At 44.2% G+C, this 21,917-nt stretch overlaps 1 protein-coding gene across 3 annotated transcripts in view; it reads right to left on the reverse strand.

Annotated features, from left to right (window-relative positions):
- The window catches only part of FHOD1 (formin homology 2 domain containing 1), a 124,563-nt gene that overhangs the window by 71,861 nt on the left and 30,785 nt on the right, over window positions 1-21,917 (reverse strand). For all 3 annotated transcript variants that reach the window (XM_075576636.1, XM_075576634.1, XM_075576635.1), the window contains exon 2: window positions 18,252-18,358. In XM_075576636.1, coding sequence (XP_075432751.1) covers window positions 18,252-18,358 — 107 coding nt within the window. The remainder of the gene's footprint in view (window positions 1-18,251; window positions 18,359-21,917) is intronic.

A 21,917-nucleotide genomic window follows, 5' to 3' on the forward strand; every position in this document is an offset into this window, starting at 1 on the left:
TCATTTGACGCCCGTCGCCATGGCAACGATGGGGTCACGTGACATGCCGTGACGCCGTCAACTGAGGTAAGGGGGGCACGAGCACCAGGGGCAGCAGGCAGGGGGGGGGGCGCAGCTGCAAATATTTGCGCCCCCCTGCCTTAAGGCTTCCTATTGGTCCGCGTGATGTGGGAGCTTCAACGTTAACAGAGACACCGGAAGCACATTTACATGCAAGTATTTCGGGAAGCAGGGTATTACCCTGGAGCCGAAATTAACGCCATTCAACTCCGAAGACACCCAGCTTCAAACCGTGAGGGAAATACATTTGTTTTATTAAAAGGCACTGCACCTTTCAGATTCCCTTGTGTTGCGAGTAACCCATGTCATTTTGTATTCTGTCAATGTATAAAACAGACTTACTGCAGAAGAATGTTCCAAAGCCTATTCCCCCCCCTTCTAGCTCCAATGCAGAACTGCTAACTCATTGGTTACCACTGGAAAATACTTGCTGTCTCGTCTATATACCCATGTGATGTTCCAAAAAAAGGCTATCATGTCCCGCCTTTCTTTCAGAGTGAACGTGATCGGTTCCTCATGACATGTTCTTTCGTAAAGGAAGAGGCTCCGAGGGATTTCAGCTCAATTGATACCTGAAGACAGTAAACGGATTACTCTCTTGGGTTAGATAAGACTCGTAAAAACTAAACATTCCCCCCCCCCCCCCCGTTTTCAAGAGGACGCATGACTTAAAGCTATTACTCACCATGCTAAAATTAAATGCCATAGCATGCCAAAATATTTAGTAATCTGAAACTTCCATCCTTTTATAGGATTTTGTAGGTCCCGTGGGATTTCCTAGGTTTTCCCCCATATGGAAGCAATGTCACTGATGTGTTATAAAAGAGAATGTTCAGATATTGCACAAAAGTACACAATGTTTGTCGGGCTATCTAATGAGTAAGGGGCATGAACCAAGGTTTAGACTGAAACAACGTGCTTGTTTGAAACCCTGTCCATACAATAGTCTAAAGAAAAGGAAAGTAAATACACAGGTTAAACCTTATTGACAAGAAATTGCTTTCTGTGGGTTTCAGTTTGCATCGGCTATCAATCAAGATCACAAACATCTTCTCTTTTGACTACAAAGTTTGAGGCTAAAAATGCAGCTCTTCTCAGGACCTAAGAGACATACTTAAGGAGTTAAATCTAGATCTGTGTTGCTCAACTCCAATCCTCGAGAACCTGCATAAATGTTTTTTTAATTGCATTAAGCATCGCCCTTTATTGGAGAAGGAAGTCACTTTGAGGATTGTGTTTCCATTAAAGCTGCAGTTCAGGCAATATCCTGCATGTGTGTTTTTTTTAATAAATCAGTTCTGTAGTAAGAAAAAATACTTTTAGCATTTTCTGTTTTAAAAAAAACAACTTTGAAAGACCAATTTTCTTGTATTCTATTTTAACAAGCATGCTTGTTCCTATAGCAACGATTTACATTCCCCATATTTAAAGATGTCGCCAAACTTTGCCGATCAATAGACGGAGAACGAATTGACCGGCAGCTATGCAGTTCTTTAGGTAATTAGAGATTGCCCACATGAAACTATTGAAGTAAAAAAATAAATAAAAAAAAAAAAAAAGACTGAACTGCAGCTTTAACACTGGAGGTATTTCACACAATATTTTATGTTTTTTGTGCACTTTCATCTGAGACCAGCGCCAAGGAGAACTATTGTTTTCAACATCGATTGGCAGGATTTGCACGGTCCGGGAGTTCTCTAGGCTGCATGTCTCTTTGGTTCTTAAAGTTTTTTTTTAACCTGTCAATGTAACAGAATCTCAGTGTGTGTATGTTCACGATTTATATTGCATGTAAATAATTGTTGGTTAGCGCTGGCACTTGTGTACTATCCTGTTGCAAAAATGGTAAATGTTTAATGAAAGAATCAGACATTACTCCAATGTTGTACAGTTTTCTTTTTAATCTGTGTGGACCAGACACGTTGTGTTCATATTGTTCTACTTTCTAAAGAGATTAAAAACAGTGACTGTGACCCAGACTTTTGAAGAGTGAGGCATCTAATTTACGAACATCTTGCATAGTTTAATTACCAGCCCAAAGAGGCAGGGATCTAGATGACTGTGTGTAGCCTCCCTTTGGGACTACTATTGAATTATTAAGGGGTTAATGGTGTCCCAACAGGTTAACTGTGTGGGCTCATGCAGGGTAATACCCTGCTCCCATCACATACGACAGAAAAGAAGCCACGCCAACGTAATGTCTGGTGACCCATGACGTCACCATCAGGATATATAGCTCTCCTGAATGTTATAGAACTAGGTTCCTGGGGGTAGCGTTTGAGAGGAGCCTCATCGTGAAGAATGTAACTATGTTTTTGTGTATACTGTAGATATGTGTAATAGGATTGTCCCAGTACCGGCATATTTATCCCGAGGAAATAGAATGTTGGCCAAAGCCCGTAAGCGGCTCACTAGTAATGGGACATGTTGGACGCTGTACAAAAGAGGGACGATTCCGCTAACAAAAAGAAACAAGCCTAAGTACCTCCCTAGCACAGTGATTTCCTAAAAATGTTTTGGTTAAGGAACCCTATAATTATATAGTGAAATTCTAAGGAATCCCAACCTTCTCTAACAGCGCATCTGAGATCAGATGCATTGTAAGGAACCCCGACCCTCTCTAATAGCGCGTCTGAGATCAGATGCATTGTAAGGAACCCCAACCCTCTCTAATAGCGCGTCTGCGATCAGATGCATTGTAAGGAACCCCAACCCTCTCTAATAGCGCGTCTGCGATCAGATGCATTGTAAGAAACCCCGACCCTCTCTAACAGCGTGTCTGAGATCAGATGCATTGTAAGGAACCCCGACCCTCTCTAATAGCGCGTCTGAGATCAGATGCATTGTAAGGAACCCCAACCCTCTCTAATAGCGCGTCTGAGATCAGATGCATTGTAAGGAAACCCCAACCCTCTCTAATAGCGCGTCTGAGATCAGATGCATTGTGAGGAACCCCAACCCTCTCTAATAGCGTGTCTGTGATCAGATGCATTGTAAGGAACCCCGACCCTCTCTAATAGCGTGTCTGTGATCAGATGCATTGTAAGGAACCCCGACCCTCTCTAATAGCGTGTCTGTGATCAGATGCATTGTGAGGAACCCCAACCCTCTCTAATAGCGTGTCTGTGATCAGATGCATTGTAAGGAACCCCGACCCTCTCTAATAGCGCGTCTTGAGATCAGATGCATTGTAAATTATCCTGTATTTGGTACAATTTTCAAATTTACCCGAGAATTGCAGGGAACCCAAGTGTTCCTAGGAACCCCCAGGTTGAAAAACACTGACCGAGCGTATTAAGATGAATAGTACAAACACCAACTATATCAGAACTGTGAACAGAGTTAAATATGTCTGTGTGAAGAGCATTATCTAAGGCTATTAATAAAGATCCTGTTTGTACTAGAAAAGTTCCTGGCACCCATCATTATTCCATCAGCATATGTACGCCCAGCCTGCGCGGATCCAGCACCCTGGTCAGGTACGAGACTGAGCAAAGCCGTGTACATGGTCAACTGATATACACTCCCAGTCGGGCAAGGAGGGTTACCAGTGCAAGCTCGTATTATGAAAAGATGTACATTTGTATTTATCAAAAGGCAAAGTTTATTATTTTTTTGTTTTTAAATAAAGGCACAGAAACGAGAGGCAATAAACACTAGGTTAGATTTAGAATACTCCCTGTAGGTCTAACTAAATCTAACTATGCCTCGTGACATAACAATTGAACGTATTAATACATCTGCATTCCTGATGCAAAACCGTCTGGCCGGCTGAGCTGCATTTGTTGTATACAAAAACAGAAAAAAAACGTCCAAGTGTTTCCCAATTTTTACCCTAAAATAGCGTTATTCACAACAATGGTACGCGCAGATGTTCACTAAACTTGGCCACTGTTAGGCAGTCTTGCCCGTGCAGAAGGATAATTCTGGAACACGAATGGGATTAAAATCTGAGACTAATCCGCAGCATACTGAATACGAGCAGTGTGCAGTGTGCAGTGTGCAGTGTGCAGTGTGCAGTGTGCAGTGTGCAGTGTGCAGTGCGCAGTGTGCAGTGCGCAGTGTGCAGTGCGCAGTGTGTGTGTGCAGTGTGTAGCAAAGAAATGAAGGAGAGCAGGTCTGGCAAAAATACACTCTTTAATGGAAAGCCATAAAATAGAGGGTTGCAACCCTTCTACGCGTTTCGTGCAGGTTGTGCACTTTATCAAGAAGTGTCATACACGATACGCAGAACATTTAAATACAGCTCTTCTCCTTTCAATATAAGGATATAGGTCCTAGTATTTTTGCGCACCATTCTCCTATCACATGAATACGAGCCAAGGTCTGCAATGGGGGGACACTATTGGGTTCAATGTGTCGAACCTTGAAGCAGCAAGCCTGTCAAGAATAAGCTGTTTAGAACAGTAGTGCACAAACTGGGGGGGGCACGGGGTGCAGGATTTTCTGTGGGGGACGCGGCAGTTACAGAGGTCCCGCGCTCTCCCCCCAGGCATTTAAATTAAATGCCGGGGGGACCGCGCGAGGCTGCTATAACACACTTACCTTCCCTTCCAGCGACGCGTCATACTGGTAACCCGGCGTCAAATTACGCTGCTGGGTCACGTGACGTTACGTTACCATGGCGACATGACGTTACGTTACCCCACGCGTCATTTGATGCCGGGGTCGAGCAGGGGGGAGAGAGGGGGGAGGGAGGGCGCACCCCTGGTTTAGAACAACCTTTGCTGCATGGGTTAAAAAAAGATACAATTTAAGAGCCATCCTTATCAGTATTCAAAACAAAATCTGACTCGCTGTACAACGGTCAGACCTGAAGAAGAGCCCAGTGAGGTTATTGTACACTTTAAAACCACAACTCCAGTCCTCAAGGGCCATCAACAGGTCAGGTTTTAAGGATATCCCTGCTTCAGCACAGGCGGCTCAATCAGTGGCTCAGTCGAAGACTGAGCCACTGATTAGCCGCCTGTGCTGAAGCAGGGATATCCTTAAAACCTGGCCCTTGAGGACTGCAGTTGGCCACCCCTGCTGTAAACCATTTTTGGCCCCAAAAAAAGTACTCACGGGTTTTATTTACTTATTTGTCACAAATCAAAAACAAGTTATTTAAAGCTTTTCTTCGCTCTTGCACTTCAGAATTAAGCCCCAGAGTGCCTCTTGAAACCGTCTAGCTTGACATTAGGGGATGTGTTTGTTTGCTGGTGCAAAGCTGGACAAACATTGCAACGAAGGACCTCCCCAGTCTCTCTTTCTGCCAGCTAACGCAGCGCTGAGAATAAAAACACTTGGCTCGGTCAGACCAGTCTTCATTCTTCCTGTTTACCCAGATAATTACCAACATTGGAATAATAAAAAGCCTGTGCTTATAAACAAACCGTTCTCAACATGCAGGAACAGAGAGTGTGGGACATCTTACTCCAACCTCTGAAGATCTAGTGCAGGAGTGGCCAACTCCACTCCCCAAGCGCCACCAACGGGGCAGGTTTTCAGGATACCCCTGCTCCAGTCGAGGGCTGAGCCTCATGTGCTGAAGCAGGGGTATCCTGAAAACCTGCCCTGTTGGTGGCTGGCGTTGGCCCCCTCCTAATCTATATTTCTTGATCGTTTTATTTTGCCACCAGAAGAAGTTTTATTAAAGTAGTAATTTCCCCAGCTATGGTTTTTTGTAATCTTCTTAGATCTGAAAGTCCCACGGAGCTCAACCACCAGAATTCCCAGCTCCGAGGACCTCGCGGCTGCCAGGAAATGAGACTTAGTTTTTTGCGACATAGATCCTCTTTGGTTGGCATCTCTCTCGATTACTTTGCAGCTCCCTATGGGTAGGGTTACCACCCAGCTGATTTATGGCCATGTTGTACGGGTATTGAGGAACTTTAAAAATGTGAAATACTATACCGGGTGAAGAAATAGCTGCCGCACAAAAGAAATTAGTGGGCATCACGTAGAGAGAGCATGTCGCCTCTGGGGGAGACAGATGCTGTCACTTTAAAGGCAGGGGGGGGGGGGACAGTGATCCCTTTTTTGGCCTAGTTTTCATCTCCTCTCCTGCTACAAAGTGACCGGAAGGAGAGAGTGGGGTTAGGATCGTGGTTCAGTAAACATGCTGCTCCAGACACGTTAACTGCCCACACGTGGAGTTTGAGAGCAAAAAAAGTGTAGGTAAGTGTGGCGTGAGCAGGGGGAAATAATAGAAGCAATGAGACGCGAGGCCAGGAGGGTGGGAGAAGAGACACGTGCAAGAACACCGTGTGTGTGCTCCCTGTAGCGAGTCAAACCGGGAATCTGTGCCGGAGAATTCAGAAGATATTGATATTTTAGCCAAGGTGGCTGCTGTGTCTTCTAATGGTAAATCATATTTGGTCTGTATTGAAATACTTTTTTTATTTCTCCTGACACGAATTTAAAATGTAACAGTGCTCAAATAGTTAAGAAATTCATATGGTTTCCAATACTGTACATGGATGCAGTCTGTTGGGGGTTGAGGTCCGCTTGTGCATGTGTGTGTCACCGAGTGTACAGTATAATATTTTAAATCACTCAATACTACATTTTATGTAGCCACTGCTACAAATATATGTATACTGTGGACAATACAGAATGAATCTGCTCCACCTGTTACATGGGGCGATAAGGAACGAGGCACTGTCCCTGATCTGCCTGGCAACACAAGAATCAGGGGGTTGGATAAAAAGAAAACGGATAGACTCTGGAAACCAACGGTCAGGCTGAGAAGCACCTCGACAGCCCAGGTGATAGCAAGAGGGGCTTAAGAGAAGAAAAATTAAGAGAGAGAGCCCGAAACTCACGGAAGTGAAAGATGAGGCTTGTAAAAGACTGCTAGCCAAGGAGGGGGAAAAAGGGGGAAGAGGGAGAGAGACACACAACAGCGAGACAGGGGCTGGAAAAGTACAAATGGGTAACAGACAGCTGGGAGGCCTTATCCTGCAACGTTCGAGTATTGTTTGTGTATCACACACACACCTGCAACGTGACTACACACCATGTTGGGTTAAGAGCGCCAACGCAATGCTGGCAATAATATTGGCCTAAGTGGCTTCTACAGTGGACACTGGGACTAATATAAGGGACAAAAACGCAGTGTCCTCATTTATGGTGTATTGTATGTGTATATATAGTGTTAAGTATAGAGTGTTCTCTTTAAGAATAAGGGCTGCCGGGTGTGACGGTTCAGGGGATTCCTTCCCCTTCTTTCTCTCCCTCTGTCCCATCTCCTTCCAATCCCTCTACCCTTTCCCACTACTGTCCCGTTCCGTCTACCCCACTGCCTCAGCGCATGCCCCGCAGGTCTCGCGCACCCACGTGGTCCCCGAGCCCCTGCAGTGACGCTCCCAGACACCCGCTATGCCCGCGGCCAGTGCCTCACCTTCCCTGGCGGCTCCGTCCGCTCCTCTGCCTTCCTCCGTCAGGGTGCCCATGGCGCGGCGCTCCGTGCGCCTGGTGGCGCAGCCTGTGCGCGCGCACGCTCAGCTTACAGAGGGCACGCGCACACGCTCCTCTTATCGGGCCTGCCACTCTCCTGACTCCTCCTCCCAGTCCCTACAGGCCATTCCCCTGACTGCCCCTTCTGTCTCCTCCTCTTCTCTCCCTGACCTATCCCTGTTGTCTCCCACTTCTCTCTCTGCTCCTCCCCTCTCTCCTATTGGTGTATCTCCCTTTATAATCCCTGTCTGTCCTCTCTATCATCGCTCTGCATAGTTTCTGTTTCCCTGTGTGTGCTGACCTATGCTGTGCTCCCTCTGTGTCCCTGCTGTATCCTGCTCCTTTGTTTACTTTGGATTTCCCTGGCTTTGACCCCTGCTTGTCCTGGACTACCCTGCTCTCTGTACCCCTTGAACCTTGCTACGAACTCTACCTTGCTGACCTCTGGAATCCTTGGACCTGGCTTTGTACCCTGACGACTCTACTCTCTGGACCCCTGGACATTGGCACACGGATACGACCATTCTTACGCTTACACCAACAGACGTTGCAAGTATCGTTAACCACTCTCTCTACAGGCCAAGCAACGCTATACCACACTCCGGGCTTGCTCCCACTGCTGTGGGTGTGTGGTGTAATACGGTTCCCACCTCAGTACTGGGGTCTTGCCAGGTCTGCGGGCATACAGGCGTGACACCGGGTTAAGGTTAGTCAGACACCGGTAAATATATACACAAGTCTTGTCTAGTTTAATTCAAGGGGTCCAATTTATGGAGTACTAAGAGAGGACAGCTAAGGTCATATATCGACTGCGGAAATAGAGGGGTTACATTTATATGTACAATTAGAGTGTTATTGAGATCCCGTTGTCCGTTAATACCATTGTAATGCTCTATTACTCCATATGGTGCACTACTGGCATGGATCCTATAAATGAATGCTCTGCCATGCATGGTGGGAAAACCGCCAGAAGTGAAGAAGTTAAAAGGTTAAAGAAATGTACAGATGCGCTGAGCAAGTCTAAGGCCGCGGATATAGTAGGCGTGCGCGGCATAATGCGCGCCTGTTGGACGAGCGAACTGTGGCCAGTGATCCAAAGCGATGGGGAGGTGTGGCCGTGATGTCACGTGAGCGTTTCTCGCTCATTGGCTGAACCATGCACGTGACCCCGGCCGTCGTGCTACAAACACGAAATTGTTTGTCTACCCTAGAACCGCGCGCTCTATGGCCTACCTCAGAGGTACCGCCATTTGTTCACGTCGGGCGGAGTATGGTTGCGGCCTACGAGAATCTCACACAGAGAACAGAGTGTGCAGACACGAAGCCTGCGGCTGCACCAGGGAGAGCCCACAAACAATAATGATACAACTGTTTAGAGAAGAGTATCAGAAAATGTGTAAATAGGAGAAGCCAGGCTAGATTGTGACCCAACCAGATAAGCACAGCAGTAAAAAAAACAAAAAAAAAAAACAGAATAATACCAGGTAATACATCATATTGCAATTAGACCAAGACTCCACATGCTGTAACACACAGGACGATCAACATTCACTCATTTGGAAAGAGTCTCACTCAATGGGGACCTCCCTGCTCAGCCCCAGTGTCAGTGGGGTTCCAGTTGTTAAATAGATGCTTTTTTTTTTTGACCAGACACCATATAGGTCATTCGTTTGGATCTGTGGGACATTCTATTTTGAGGTCCCAAGTAGGGTTGCCAGGTATTGAACTGGACTGTCCTGTATTTGGATACTCTTCAGTAAAAAAAAAAATGAGAGGTACTGTAATACTGGACATGTATGTGTCCGGTATTACCTCCCTGGTCATAGTGACCTGATGCACCTTTCACTATTGAGTCCAGTATTTTTGGAGAAGCCACCTGGCAACCCTAGTCCCAAAAAGGACAAATAGTGACACTGATGTTCTTCTGTCAGTCCTGCTGATCTCATTCAACTGCTGCTTTTACGGGACAAGTTTGGGTGATTGGTGGGTGTGTCAGCAATCAACATGTGGAACTTCCACAGAAGAGGTATTAACTGGTCATCATTATACTGCCGATTTGTCTTCTCTGATGATCCCTTGCAATTGAGGGATTTGTGTGTAACATGTGTTACCAGGAAGTAATTTCAAGAATTGCTAGTAGATAAAGAATTGCTAGTAGATAAAGAAATAAGAGAATACTTGAAAGCCTTACAATTGAGTTCAACCTATAATTTTTTTTTTTTTTTTTTTTTTAAATCATCTTACCTGCCCTTTGTTAAAAATAAATAAAGTAGAGAAAATAAAATAAAAATAAAATAAAAATAAGACCATTAAATTAAGAGACCGCATCTAGAATTCTGCATCTAACCAAAATAAACTCTACAAATGATGGTGGTGCAACATCTGTACGAAATATTAAAATTATCATTTTTTTTTTAAATAGCACACAAACGGGTTAAAAAAAAAATGTTAAAATAATTGTCAAACACAAGCAATTTCCCCAGAAAGATGGTAATCTTCACATTTACATCCACCCTAGTACACTGATTCACAATATAAATGCAGCAAAGTGCAAATGAAGACCTAAAAAACAATCACCCGTATAGAACGATAAAAAACATGTGCAAATAAGACATGAAGAGTCTCGAACCAATTAAGTCAAAATAATTGATGGAATAAATAAGTCGTATTAGTTGAGCACAAACTCGTTATACTATATCTGTCATTATTTGGGTGTCTCCCACAGGGTCAATATATTACCTCACATATATAAGGAATGAGAGGGACAATTCGCAAGTCCCTAAATCTTTGTTCATCCCTAGAATGCTCATCAATAATTGATGGGAATGAGGAAGATAGGAAAGCTCCCTTTATAGTGTCACTCGGAGGCGTTTCCCGGCAAAATGCTGTGAACACTGGCTAGTGTCAAGTATAAACAATACTGCATATACACAAACAGCACTAACGAGGACTTGCATAAGGCTGAGTCTCCGATGGCGCAGAGCGCGCTCATGCTTGGAGAGCGCTCCAAGCATGAGCGCCGGGTATCCTGCATTTACGCGGCGGGGGGGGGGGGTTGGGGTGTTTTGCGGGTAGTTGAGTGCACGGGAAAGTATATATACAGGCATACCCCACATTAACGAACGCAATGGGACCGGAGCATGTATGTAAAGCGAAAATGTACTTAAAGTGAAGCACTCCCTTTTTCCCACTTATTGATGCATGTACTGTACTGCAATCGTCATATACGTGCATAACTGATGTAAATAACGCATTTGTGACAGGCTCTATAGTCTCCCCGCTTGCGCACAGCTTCGGTACAGGTAGGGAGCCGGTATTGCTGTTCAGGGCGTGCTGACAGGCGCATGCGTGAGCTGCCATTTGCCTATTGAGCGAGATGTACTTACTCGCGAGTGTACTTAAAGTGAGTGTACTTAAACCGGGGTATGCCTGTATATATCCCTCTCGCTTATACTGGCCAGTGTGCTTCCCTTCTTGGATACGCCTCCAAGTGACGCCATAAAGGGAGCTTTCTTATCTTCCTTATTCCCATCAATTATTGCTAAGCCGCCTAGGGATGAACAAAGATTTGCAAATTCTCCCTCCCATTCCCTATACATGTGAGATAATGTATTGACGTGAAGATGACTCCCCATGGGAGACACCCAAAATGACGACAAATCTTCTTTAACAAGCTCGTGATCAAGTAACACAACTTGGGAGCTTTTATACCATCAATGAACAGGACTTAAATTGGTTCTGGGCTCTTTATGTCTATTTGTACAGGTTTGTCCTAATATACTGGAGGAGGGCATGTCTTGTTTTTTAGTTCTTGCATTTGCACTTTAATGCATTTGTATGCTCGTGTATCAGGGTGCCAGGGTGCCAGGATGCATGTACCAGTTTAGTCTTTTTTTGGGCAAATTGATTGTTCTCTAGAGTAGAGTTTCCCAACTCCAGTCCCAAAGGACCCCTAACAGAACAGGTTTTACGTATACCCCCTTCTTGGGCACAGGTGGTTTAATCAAAATGATTGAGCCACCTGTGCTGAGAGGAAAGCCTTAATACCTGCCCTGTGGTCCTTCATGACTGGACTTGAGCCCCCCAGCTCTAGAGCAGAAGCTCCCAATTCCAGTTTCCCCCCCCCTCTAACAGGTCAGGTTGTCAGGATATCCCAGTGTCAACACAGGTGGCTCAGTCAACTGAGCCTCTGAGCCACCTGTGCTGAAGCATGGACTGATTGAGCCACCTGTGCTGAAGCAGTGATACCCTGAAAACCTGCCCTGTTGGGAGAAGGGGGGGGGGGGGGAAGCTTGAGGACTGTAGCTGAGCACCACTGCTCTAGAGTATGTTTATACAGTAACCCTTTTTCTTTCGGGGGTGTTTGTGTGTGCGTGCGTGCGCGCGCTTTAATACATTATACTTATAGTACAGGAGTGGCCAAACGCAATCATCAAGGGTCACCAACAAGTCCGATATTAAGGATATCCCTGCTTCAGCACAGGTGGCCCAATCAGTGGCTCAATCATTTTGACTGAACCACCTGTGTCCAAGCAGGGATATCCTTAAAACCGGACCTGTTGGCAGCTCGAGGACGGAGTTTGGCCACTCCAGTTACAGTATATTTTATATGGGTTAAGTACAGAGTTCTTTCTAGATGTGGTCTCTTAGTTTAACGGTCTTATGCGGGAGGGAGGGGAGGAGGGGGGATTGTCTGCCCTTTTATGCTTTTATTAGGTTTATATTTAGGTAGGACACATTTGTACTGCTGGGAAGCAATAAACTCCTGGGGCTTGGAGCAGGGGCTTGGAGCAGGACAGCTTTTTCTTAAATCTGCAGACCGAGCAACATCCGCCATTAGGTTTTTTTTTTTTAAACAAATCATATGAGAAAATACTTGTAGCATTTGTTTTGTTTAAACGACTCTGAATGACATTTTTAATGTATTATAATGTAATAAGCCTTTGTTTCTATAGCAACCAGTTACAAAGTCACAGATACGGCGTCAACACTCCTCTGCAGCCATATAGTGAACCCCCGAGCCAAATCTTCGCCGATCGATCACAGGAGAACGGATCAATTGGCAACTTAGCTAATTACTTGTCAGTGTGTGGGATTGTATTGCTGAACATATTGTAGGGGAAAGAGAAATGAAGAAAAAAGAAAAAAAACACCCCGGCAGCTTTAAGATGCAGTACAATGCATGGCTAAATAAAATGACGTGTCCCCCATCACAGGAGTTCCTGAATTCAGAATACCATCAACAGTACCACACACCACTTCAAACATTTTCATGTCCGATCAAGACAGAAAATACAGTGAATAATGAATGTTCCACAATGGGCAGCAAGACGAGGTTCTCCAACTAACTAACCCTCTTTGTCACAATTACAATTTAAAATGAACAAAAAGCGCTGTCCAGCTCTCAGCTTTGACTTGTCGTTTTCCCCTGCTGCCTGGCACCATTCTGTCGCTGTATAATAAAGCTGTCATTGGATTATTGATCGTCAGAGAGACTGTACTTCTGGAACATGTTCCTTTCACTGGATAACAAGCGCCTCGTGCTCCCATCAAGGGTCTCTCTAGCTATCGCAATTTATTTTGACGCCAATTAAAGTTAAAAACAGCCCTGTTTTTCCTTAGGAACTAGACCCGTCACCCCCCCCCCCCCCATAAGAGAGACAGGGTTATTTTTTGGGCTGTATATGAGACTGTAAAAATAGCAGACATTTTCTCTCATAGGGAGACATTGTTTTCCTACCATATGATTAAATACATATAATTTGACTTGAAAATGTTATAAACAATATCTTTGAGTACGAGCTGCGTCTTTTAGCAAAAACTTATGGGGAGTAATTGCATCTATTACCAGAACCACACGCTTCTGCAACTTCGATTGTCAAAGCAATGATCCCTAGCTCAGCTTAATTCTTTACAGATCATTTTCTGGGATGGATTCTGCTAGTTTTAGGACACCAAGTAACTACACTTTTTGCAAATCAAAAAAGAAATGAACATTTTTTTTTTTTTTTAAAGAGAGAGTCTTAAGAATTATGACCCGCTAACAATTTGAAGTAAACCAAGAGACACAAGCTGACATTAAAATATTTGTGCGGCATTTGGAAATCAAATACCAACATTTCGTTCACGAAAAGGGGAAGGAACGTCATCAGATTGTGCAACTTAAATTGTATTATTCCGTTTTCCAACACAAAATAATATACTGCAGTGCAGCCTTGCAAACAAGATCCCAAATCTTCAGAGCGCACTGGAGAAACAAGTGGGCCACACTTCCTTTTGCAATGGTTATAACCAGTGGTTGACAAATCACCAAAAATCTACTCGCCACACAAAAAAATCTACTCGCCACCTAGTACCAAACGTGTGCTGCTTGGGCCAATATTTACTCGCCCGGGGGTTAAATCCACTCGCCCGGGGCGAGCAAATGTATAGGTTTGTCAAACACTGGTTATAACGTCTATGGTCGACATGTCCACAAGTTCCAGTTGCACGGTACAAAAAACCCATAGTCAAGTGGCTTTCACAAGGTGGATATATTGCAGTATATTTCACCACAATGTAATTTGTGTCTGCAACATCAATTCAATGATTTGTTGATAGAGCACAGTTCCATTTTCGCATTTTTTTTGAAAGAAGGGAATTTTTGGAAATTTACACTTGGCCTTCCCACAGCGTATGACTGCACAATGGCGTCTACAATTCCTGGTCAGTCTTTAGAGCAATCCGCTAATACAACAACATGGTCTATCTGTATTAGCCAATAGTCCAAATGCCTAATGACTACCGCTTCCTGTTGACTCAATGATGTCCGTATTGAGTAACGCAAATGAGGCCAAACCTCTCCCTGCAGATGTCTTTCTTGTATGTATAGCCTCGACAATGTGTGACGAGTGAGAACGATTGGCATGTTCTTATCTTTTCTCTGTTAAATTGCACAACAGTTTCCATGGCATCCATGATAAAACAATGCATAATAGGCATGGTGCATGAATCCTTTCATGGTCAAAAGCTACCAGGACAGCTCTGAGGCCCTTGGAGTCAGGAACAAGTGGAAAGATCACACGTGCCATTTCTGATGTAAAACCGGTACAATTGATTCTAGCATCTCATCCAAGGAGGACAATTACACTAACAAGTTGTTTAAAAACAAAAAAGACATAAAAGAAAACGATTAAAAACATTGTGTGCGGCTGCCCATTTTAAAGCCAAATCCTACTTATTAATACAGTGGATTTCCATAAATAAATGATAGTGCTTTCCCTAAGGTGCGTCATAACTTTTTAGGTTGAAGCCCATACGTACTTCTGTTTGGGCTTCATAACTACATACATACATACATACATACATACATACATACATACATAGTAAGGATTTTGCAGCAGATACTGCTTTTGTCAAAGACTTATCAAGGAGTAATATCTAAATGAGGAAAGAACACTACAAATTGTAACATTGCAGTGGTTCACGCTGAATTATAAAGGCGTTTCACAGAAAATTACGGTGGTCACTGTTAAGAAGTTTTGCAAAAAGTACTTGCCATCCACATTTCCCTGAAAAAGACACTGCTGAAAAATTTGACAATGAAGTCGGCATTTAGGCTAAAAAGGGGCAGTAAATGCAACTCCCGAAAGAAAAATATACTTTTAATCGTCTAAACGGGCTGATCGCTTTTATCCCCATGACCAATTCCTACATTGGATCCCCATTGTAATTGAAGATATATAACAGCCTCTGCAGAGCAGTGTGGCCTTACAAAAAAACAAAATGTGGACTTGTACATTTAAGTTCTGGATTTAGCAAAGTGGGCTCATGATTAATGCTGGTATGCCATGCAGTATGGGACCTATTTGCACTCCATGTTGAAATTTACATGCACACCAAGAGGGGGATATGTACACTAGGCGTGAAAAAATTACAACACCAATATATTCAAGGAGAAAAGCATTTCTAAAAAGTAAAAAAGGTGCATCCCCCTAAGCCAAAGGCTTCCAACCTTTTTTGGATATGGGACCCTACAATTATACGGTATTGTGACATTCTGTGGAACCCCGACCCTCTCTAATAACGCGTCTGAGATCAGATGCATCGTAAAGAACCCCAACCCTCTCTAATAGCGTGTCTGAGATTACATGCAATTGTTGACCGAGTCATGGATTGAGCTACATGTGCTGAAACCAGGATATCCTTAAAACCTGATCTGTTGGTGGCCCTTGAGGACTGGACTTGGCCACCCCTGCTCTAGATGAGGGGTGTGCAACATTTTTTTTGGGGGGTGTGATGCATACAGAGGCCCCGCGCTCTTCCCCAAGGCATTTAAATTAAATGTCGGGGACAGCACAAGGCCTCTGTACTCTATCCTACCTTGGCTCAGAAGCCATGTTGCTGTGGCGTCAAATGACGCCTCGGGGTCACGTGATCTCACGTCATTTGACGCTTTAGGAAGTCATGAGGGGCGTGAGCACAGGAGAAGCAGTGGCAGGAGGGCACAGTGCCAAAACCTTGCACACCCCTGGTCCATAGTTACTTGTAGAAATAAAGCTATAGCAACTCCAAAGTTGCATTGCTCAGGATTAAATTGAGAGCAGTTTCAGCCAATGATACAATAACCGCCATACACGTCCACCCCTTCTAAAGAGCATCAAGAAACTACTGTGCTCTTGAAAACACTTGTACAACCTGAGGATCTTCTGTTAGTGTCCAAATAAGTGAAGCACGCTGCTCTGATTTAGACCAGGCTCGTGGAATGCGAGACATGTAAATGCACTAGACGAGTTCTTTCTGCCTTTAAAGAAGCAGAAACACGGAACTTGCAAAGAGAGACTTGGTTTGCATGTCAATGTTTACGACTTTGTTATGGAACCGATGATGACAACTTGGAAGAATCACTGTGGGCTGTGCTGATTAAAAGCCGCGGCATCAACAAAACAACAAATGCATGCAACAAAAAGATGTCCACTTAATAAGGATTGTGCCAAACATGCCAAACTACAGACCCCAGCTTTGCTTTCCCCTCTGCTAGCAAAACATGTTTCGCTGTTAAAAACTTGAAAACTGTTGATGCAAAAAGCTTGCCAAAATCATTTCTGAAAGCGATCTGAGAAGGGTCAGCGTGCTGGAGAGATTACAGTGCGAATTCCCAAAGGATTTAACAGCTTCACCTGCAGGATCTTTTAACATTTGTAAGGCAAAATTGGATGTTCAATAGCAAATCATTTCTACTCCCTCTAAGGCAGGGGTGCTCTAGTCCTCAAGCCCCCCAACAGGCCAGGTGTATCAAGGTGTAAAGCGTTCCTGTAGCGTGAAACGCGTAGGTGGTGCGCACCTGTTTGTCTTTAGTCCATGAGTCTTTAATAAAACTTTTTTTATTGGGACCACTTCGTGATGTTTTGCTTATGATCGTTCTCCGTTTTTTTATCATTATTTTGGGATTTCAGGATATCCCTGCTTCAGCAAAAGGTGGCTCACTCAGTCCCTACTTCAGCACAGGTGGCGCAATCAGAGGCTTACTCTTCCACTGTGTCTCTGATTGAGCCACCTGTGCAGAAGTTGGAATATCCTGAAAACCTGATTTGAAGGGGGGGGGGGGAGTGAAACACAGATAACCCACAAGGGGAAAGGTGTTGGTAACTTGCGGGGCTGAAAGACCAGGGCTGTTGCAGTCATGCCCCATAATGCCTTGTGTAACGCTATGCCAGGCATTGTGGGGCATGACTTCGGGAAGCAAAGCGGTGATTGAGATCTTTGCTCCCAAAGAGCTTCTGCAGAGCAGCCACAGTGTCTCCTGTGCCGGCCCCTACGGTACACGAATGGTCTCCCACAATGGACCAGCGCAAACAGCAAAACATTTTGAGCCCTGCAAATAAGCACACCATGCTGGGCCTGCACGTTACACCACCCTGCAGTGCCCAAGCCCACAGTAATCATTTAAATCAAAAGACCCCAGACAAGAGGGATTGGAAGAATGAAATACAGTCAGTGAGGACAGCCTCTAATTATCGGCTGTGAACACACTTGTCTTTGTAAGAAGCAGCTTTCCACGAGAAGCCATCCGCAGTGTTGCTTTAATTGGTCATGTTAATTTTAATTTGAGAAAGAAGACGACTGTCAGGAAATAATGCTGAGGGTGTATGGCTGACGGCATCGTCTTAAGCATTAAGACGCTGGCGATACTGGGCTATATTTACGAATACGTGCTACTCCATAAGACACCTTCCATGGAAGAAGACAGCACTCTAGAGCGCCTTCACTTAAATGGGCCTGGAGGGGTCAGATTTACCAGGGCGTGCTGGGAGAGGTCTTGTGGAATAGCACTGCTTTGTACTGTAAATATGGGCTACAATGCTTTTGCAGGCCCATTCAGCAAATAAGGGGTTAAGGATCAATTCTAAAAGGTTCAGTTTTGTGGTGCCTGTTAGAACTAGACTTTCTGCTCTTTTGGACGAAAGGACCGTCTCCTTTCGGTTTGTCAGATAAACCCTCTAAGTACAGGGGTTACATTTCTGCCACACCATACAAACTTTGTGTATTCACAGTTCATTAATGACGTTATTAACAAAAGCTGAATTTCCATGTCATATACCACGTATAACTGAAAAGCTGATAGTCTCACGTTGTGTGTCCCGATACAAGGAGATAAAGGCGACTTGTCCAAAGATTGACGGAGCACAACTGTATACAAAGGTTTTCTGCTTCAAAAAGAACACGGATCCATCACCACCCAGCCATGAAGATAAAAAAATTATTTCCCCTACCTTATGTCTTCGAAGAAGGCTTCTAGATAATCTCTCTGCTCAGCCAGGGAAAGTTCGATGTCCAGGTAATTCCCATTGGTGGATAACTGGAGAGTGCAATCTTCCAGCTGCAAAAAAATACATATTAATATTAATAATAACACATAAAAAGCAGTGATACCCAACCTCGAGATCTCTACAGTAACTCACAGGAAGTGTGAAGTGGGAGTCTTAGTAGAAAAGTCACCTTGGGGGGGGTGGGGGGGGGGGTGAACGACATGCCCACAGACCGCTACTCTATAACTTCCAGGTCAGAGCTACTCAATTTAATTGCTCATTTGGTTTTTCCCCTGCAGTCACTGGGCACTGAAAACGGATCACACGGTTTATTGTAGGTCTTGTTTCGAAACGTAGTGGTTAAAACAAAGAGCATTTGAAGGTTGTACAGTAGCTCGGGCTGGCCAGTATTATTTTGACCAAACATTTCTTGACTGAATGTAAATGAAATAAACGAAGTTGAGAAACGGTCACGCCGAACTCACGCAGGCTAAAAAGTTTGCAAATGCAGATGTGATCAGTCTCAATGGAGACTTCAATGGCATCTTACTGATAATTTTAATGGAAAAAAGTCATTCTAATTTTTATCATTTTTTTGGGCCCCAGAAAAAATAAATAAAATAAAAGTTATAATATATATCATATGAAGTGGTATAACAAAAAGTTGTGCGTTTGTCGTTTCATTATCGGGTATGGCATGCACACCACCAATATGTATTTTTTCAGCTTATCTTATATGAGTTATGTTTGTATTATTCTGACGCCCTCACCATGTAAAAGGCAGGCGTATACTGCCGAAACGTCGGTTTCTTAGGCACATTCAATTCTTTGATGATTAAGACAGTGTGCCTGCTTCCTTTCAACTAACCATTTTATGCATGTGCTCATTGTCTTTCCTTGTTCCCATTTGTAATCCTGGTGAAAAAAAACCCAAAATGTATAGGTTTTCAATGATAAAATTGCATTGAGACTGCATGCATGGTCAGTGCAAAAAACAATCAACCAACAGTGCAGCAGCGAACTGCAGGGGTCAGTCACGCGCGCGCACACATACACGCGCACATACACGCGCACATACACGCGCACACACACTATTTACATTGAAAATGTTGGACTGTTCTCTACAACAGGGGGCGCTCAACTCCAGACCTCAAGACACCCCTCAATAGGTCAGGTTTTTAGAACATCCCTGCGTCAGCACAGGTGTGTTCGCTTTACATTACCAACAAAAACAGCCTTTCCCAAGAGGCCTCCCAGAGGCGCCAGGCTACAGAAACATGCAGTGATTGATGCAGCATGGTGACATAACCATCATGTCTTGTAGCCATCACACTAGCCAATGGCATCTTTCAAAAACAGAGTTGTGCCCATCAAACCCTCTTCATTTGTGCAGACAGCCACTTCTCCTGTGACTCTACGCTACAAGGAGAGGGCTAGGAGTATGTCCGTGTCCTGCACTCATTTTAACTTCATCCAACCCTTTGGCAACAAAGGGGAAAACACATTTCTGTCTGTGGGTGCTTCGGGTGACTGTGGCTTTAATACATTTCTACCATCTATTCTAATATATTACAGTACCATTACCCTGCACCCTGGCAGTGCTTCAAAAACAAGAAATAACTGCTCAGGCTGTGCAAATACTGTTAATTGTTTTATAGTCTAAGAGACCTGCAGGGCACAAAATCTGTAGCTAGCAATGGAAAGGATTAACCTAATTATTTTATACTTTGCAGAGTCACGGGTTTGGTTTTCAATGTTCTGTCATTACCAGATTAGAGAAAAAAAAATAGATTTAAAAAAAAAAAATGTGCGTTTTTATAATCAAAATAGCAGCTGATGGAACAGCCTTTGTTAACCCTTAACCTCCCATCTCAGCTAAATGTTGATTTTAAAAAAAAAAAGTTAGTTTACCGGCTACAAAACCGTTGGATTAGCGCGGGGTGGCCGACTCCAGTTCTCAAGGGCCAGCAACAGGCCAGATATTAGGGATATCCCAGCTTCAGCACAGGTGGCTCACCTGTGCTGAAGCAGGGTTGTCATGAAAACCTGGCCCGTTGGTGGCCCTGGAGGACTGGTGTTGCCCTCCCCTGGGTTAGAATAAGGTGAAGGGGTGTTGCAGTTGGTGACGGGGTAGTTCCACTTGGCTCGTGTTAAAAAAAAAAAACACCATGTCAACAATGTATCAGTTTAAGGAGAAGTCAAGCTCCGAGGATAAAAATCAGTGAGATTTCTGCGGTTTGGGGACCAAACAAATTGCATTTTAATGGGAAAGTTTTGATTTTTTTTTTAAAAATCGTGAGAATCATTGGTGTCTAGGAGACTGCTAATGCAAAAAAAAACCCCAAAAAAACCACAGGGAAACTCTCTAAAAAATTATTCATGGGGGATTCCTCAAAGTTGACCAGTGGTCTTCGGACGCTCTGTTTCCCAAGATGAGGTCTTTTTTACGTGGTCGGTATTCGAAGACATTTTGTTTATATCGGGCAAGTATTACTACCCTGGTTCCGATACCTAGGGAACAACGAATGGTCTCAGATGGACCTCCCAGTCCAGCACGGACGGCTGCTTTAATTAAATGGAATCCCCCATAGACTGAACATTTCACCCGTTTAGTTTCCTATGTTCTCCTGGTCCCCGGGGACTGGTCATTTCTTGCCCTTGCCCGTGTAACCTCCTGTTCTCGGACAACAAACTGGAGCCTCAGACACTAAAAAGGAGTAATGATGGGACTGGCCTACTGGAGGAGTGTGTGGCCTCCACGTTACAGTTCTCACGAACACGTTTCTGAACCGCAAACCATGAATAATGAGAAAAGGATTTGTGGCAGCTCTGAGGGGGCATGTACAGCAGAAACCTTATTGTCTGCGTGTGCACTTGCGGTTAAACCCAGTGAGTGCATGCATGATGGAATTAAAATGATAGCCATTCATGCTAACCAGAGCTAAACACTGTAAATGTTGGAATCTCTCTTTCAAGCACCCGTCTGACTGCTTCATCAAGTCTTCTGCTACCATGGACACTGCAGTTATTTCTAATGCCAAGGACATAGAAATACTGTACAGGCTAACCCCACATTAACGTAGGCAATGGGACCGGAGCATGTATGTAAAGCGAAAATGAACTTAAAGTGAAGCCCTACCTTTTTCCCACTTATCGATGCATGTACTGTACTGCAATCATATACGTGCATAACTGATGTAAATAACACATGTGTAATGGGCTCTATAGTCTCCCCGCTTGTGCACAGCTTCGGTACAGGTAGGGAGCTGGTATTGCTGTTCAGGAAGTGCTGGCAGGCGCATGCGTGAACTGCCGTTTGTCTATTGAGCGATATGTACTTACTCGCGAGTGTACTTAAAGCGAGTGTCCTTAAACCGGGGTATGCCTGTATATTTGATATGCAACTGAACCACTCTACTGACATAGGAGGAAATATTTTGGAATGCTGGACCAACTGGCTAAATGTAACCCTGTTTGCTACAAGAATCACTATCAAGAGGGGTCAATTGCAAAGGAAATAATCAGATTGAAACGAACACATATTAGACCAAAATAACCCTTTGGGACCAGGAGGAATGGGCCAGATAAAGAGGTCACCCCTCGAAACGTCGCCCCCCTAGTTTGCTTTCC

Source organism: Ascaphus truei, chromosome 19 (genome assembly GCF_040206685.1).
Source record: "Ascaphus truei isolate aAscTru1 chromosome 19, aAscTru1.hap1, whole genome shotgun sequence".
NCBI lineage: Eukaryota > Metazoa > Chordata > Amphibia > Anura > Ascaphidae > Ascaphus > Ascaphus truei.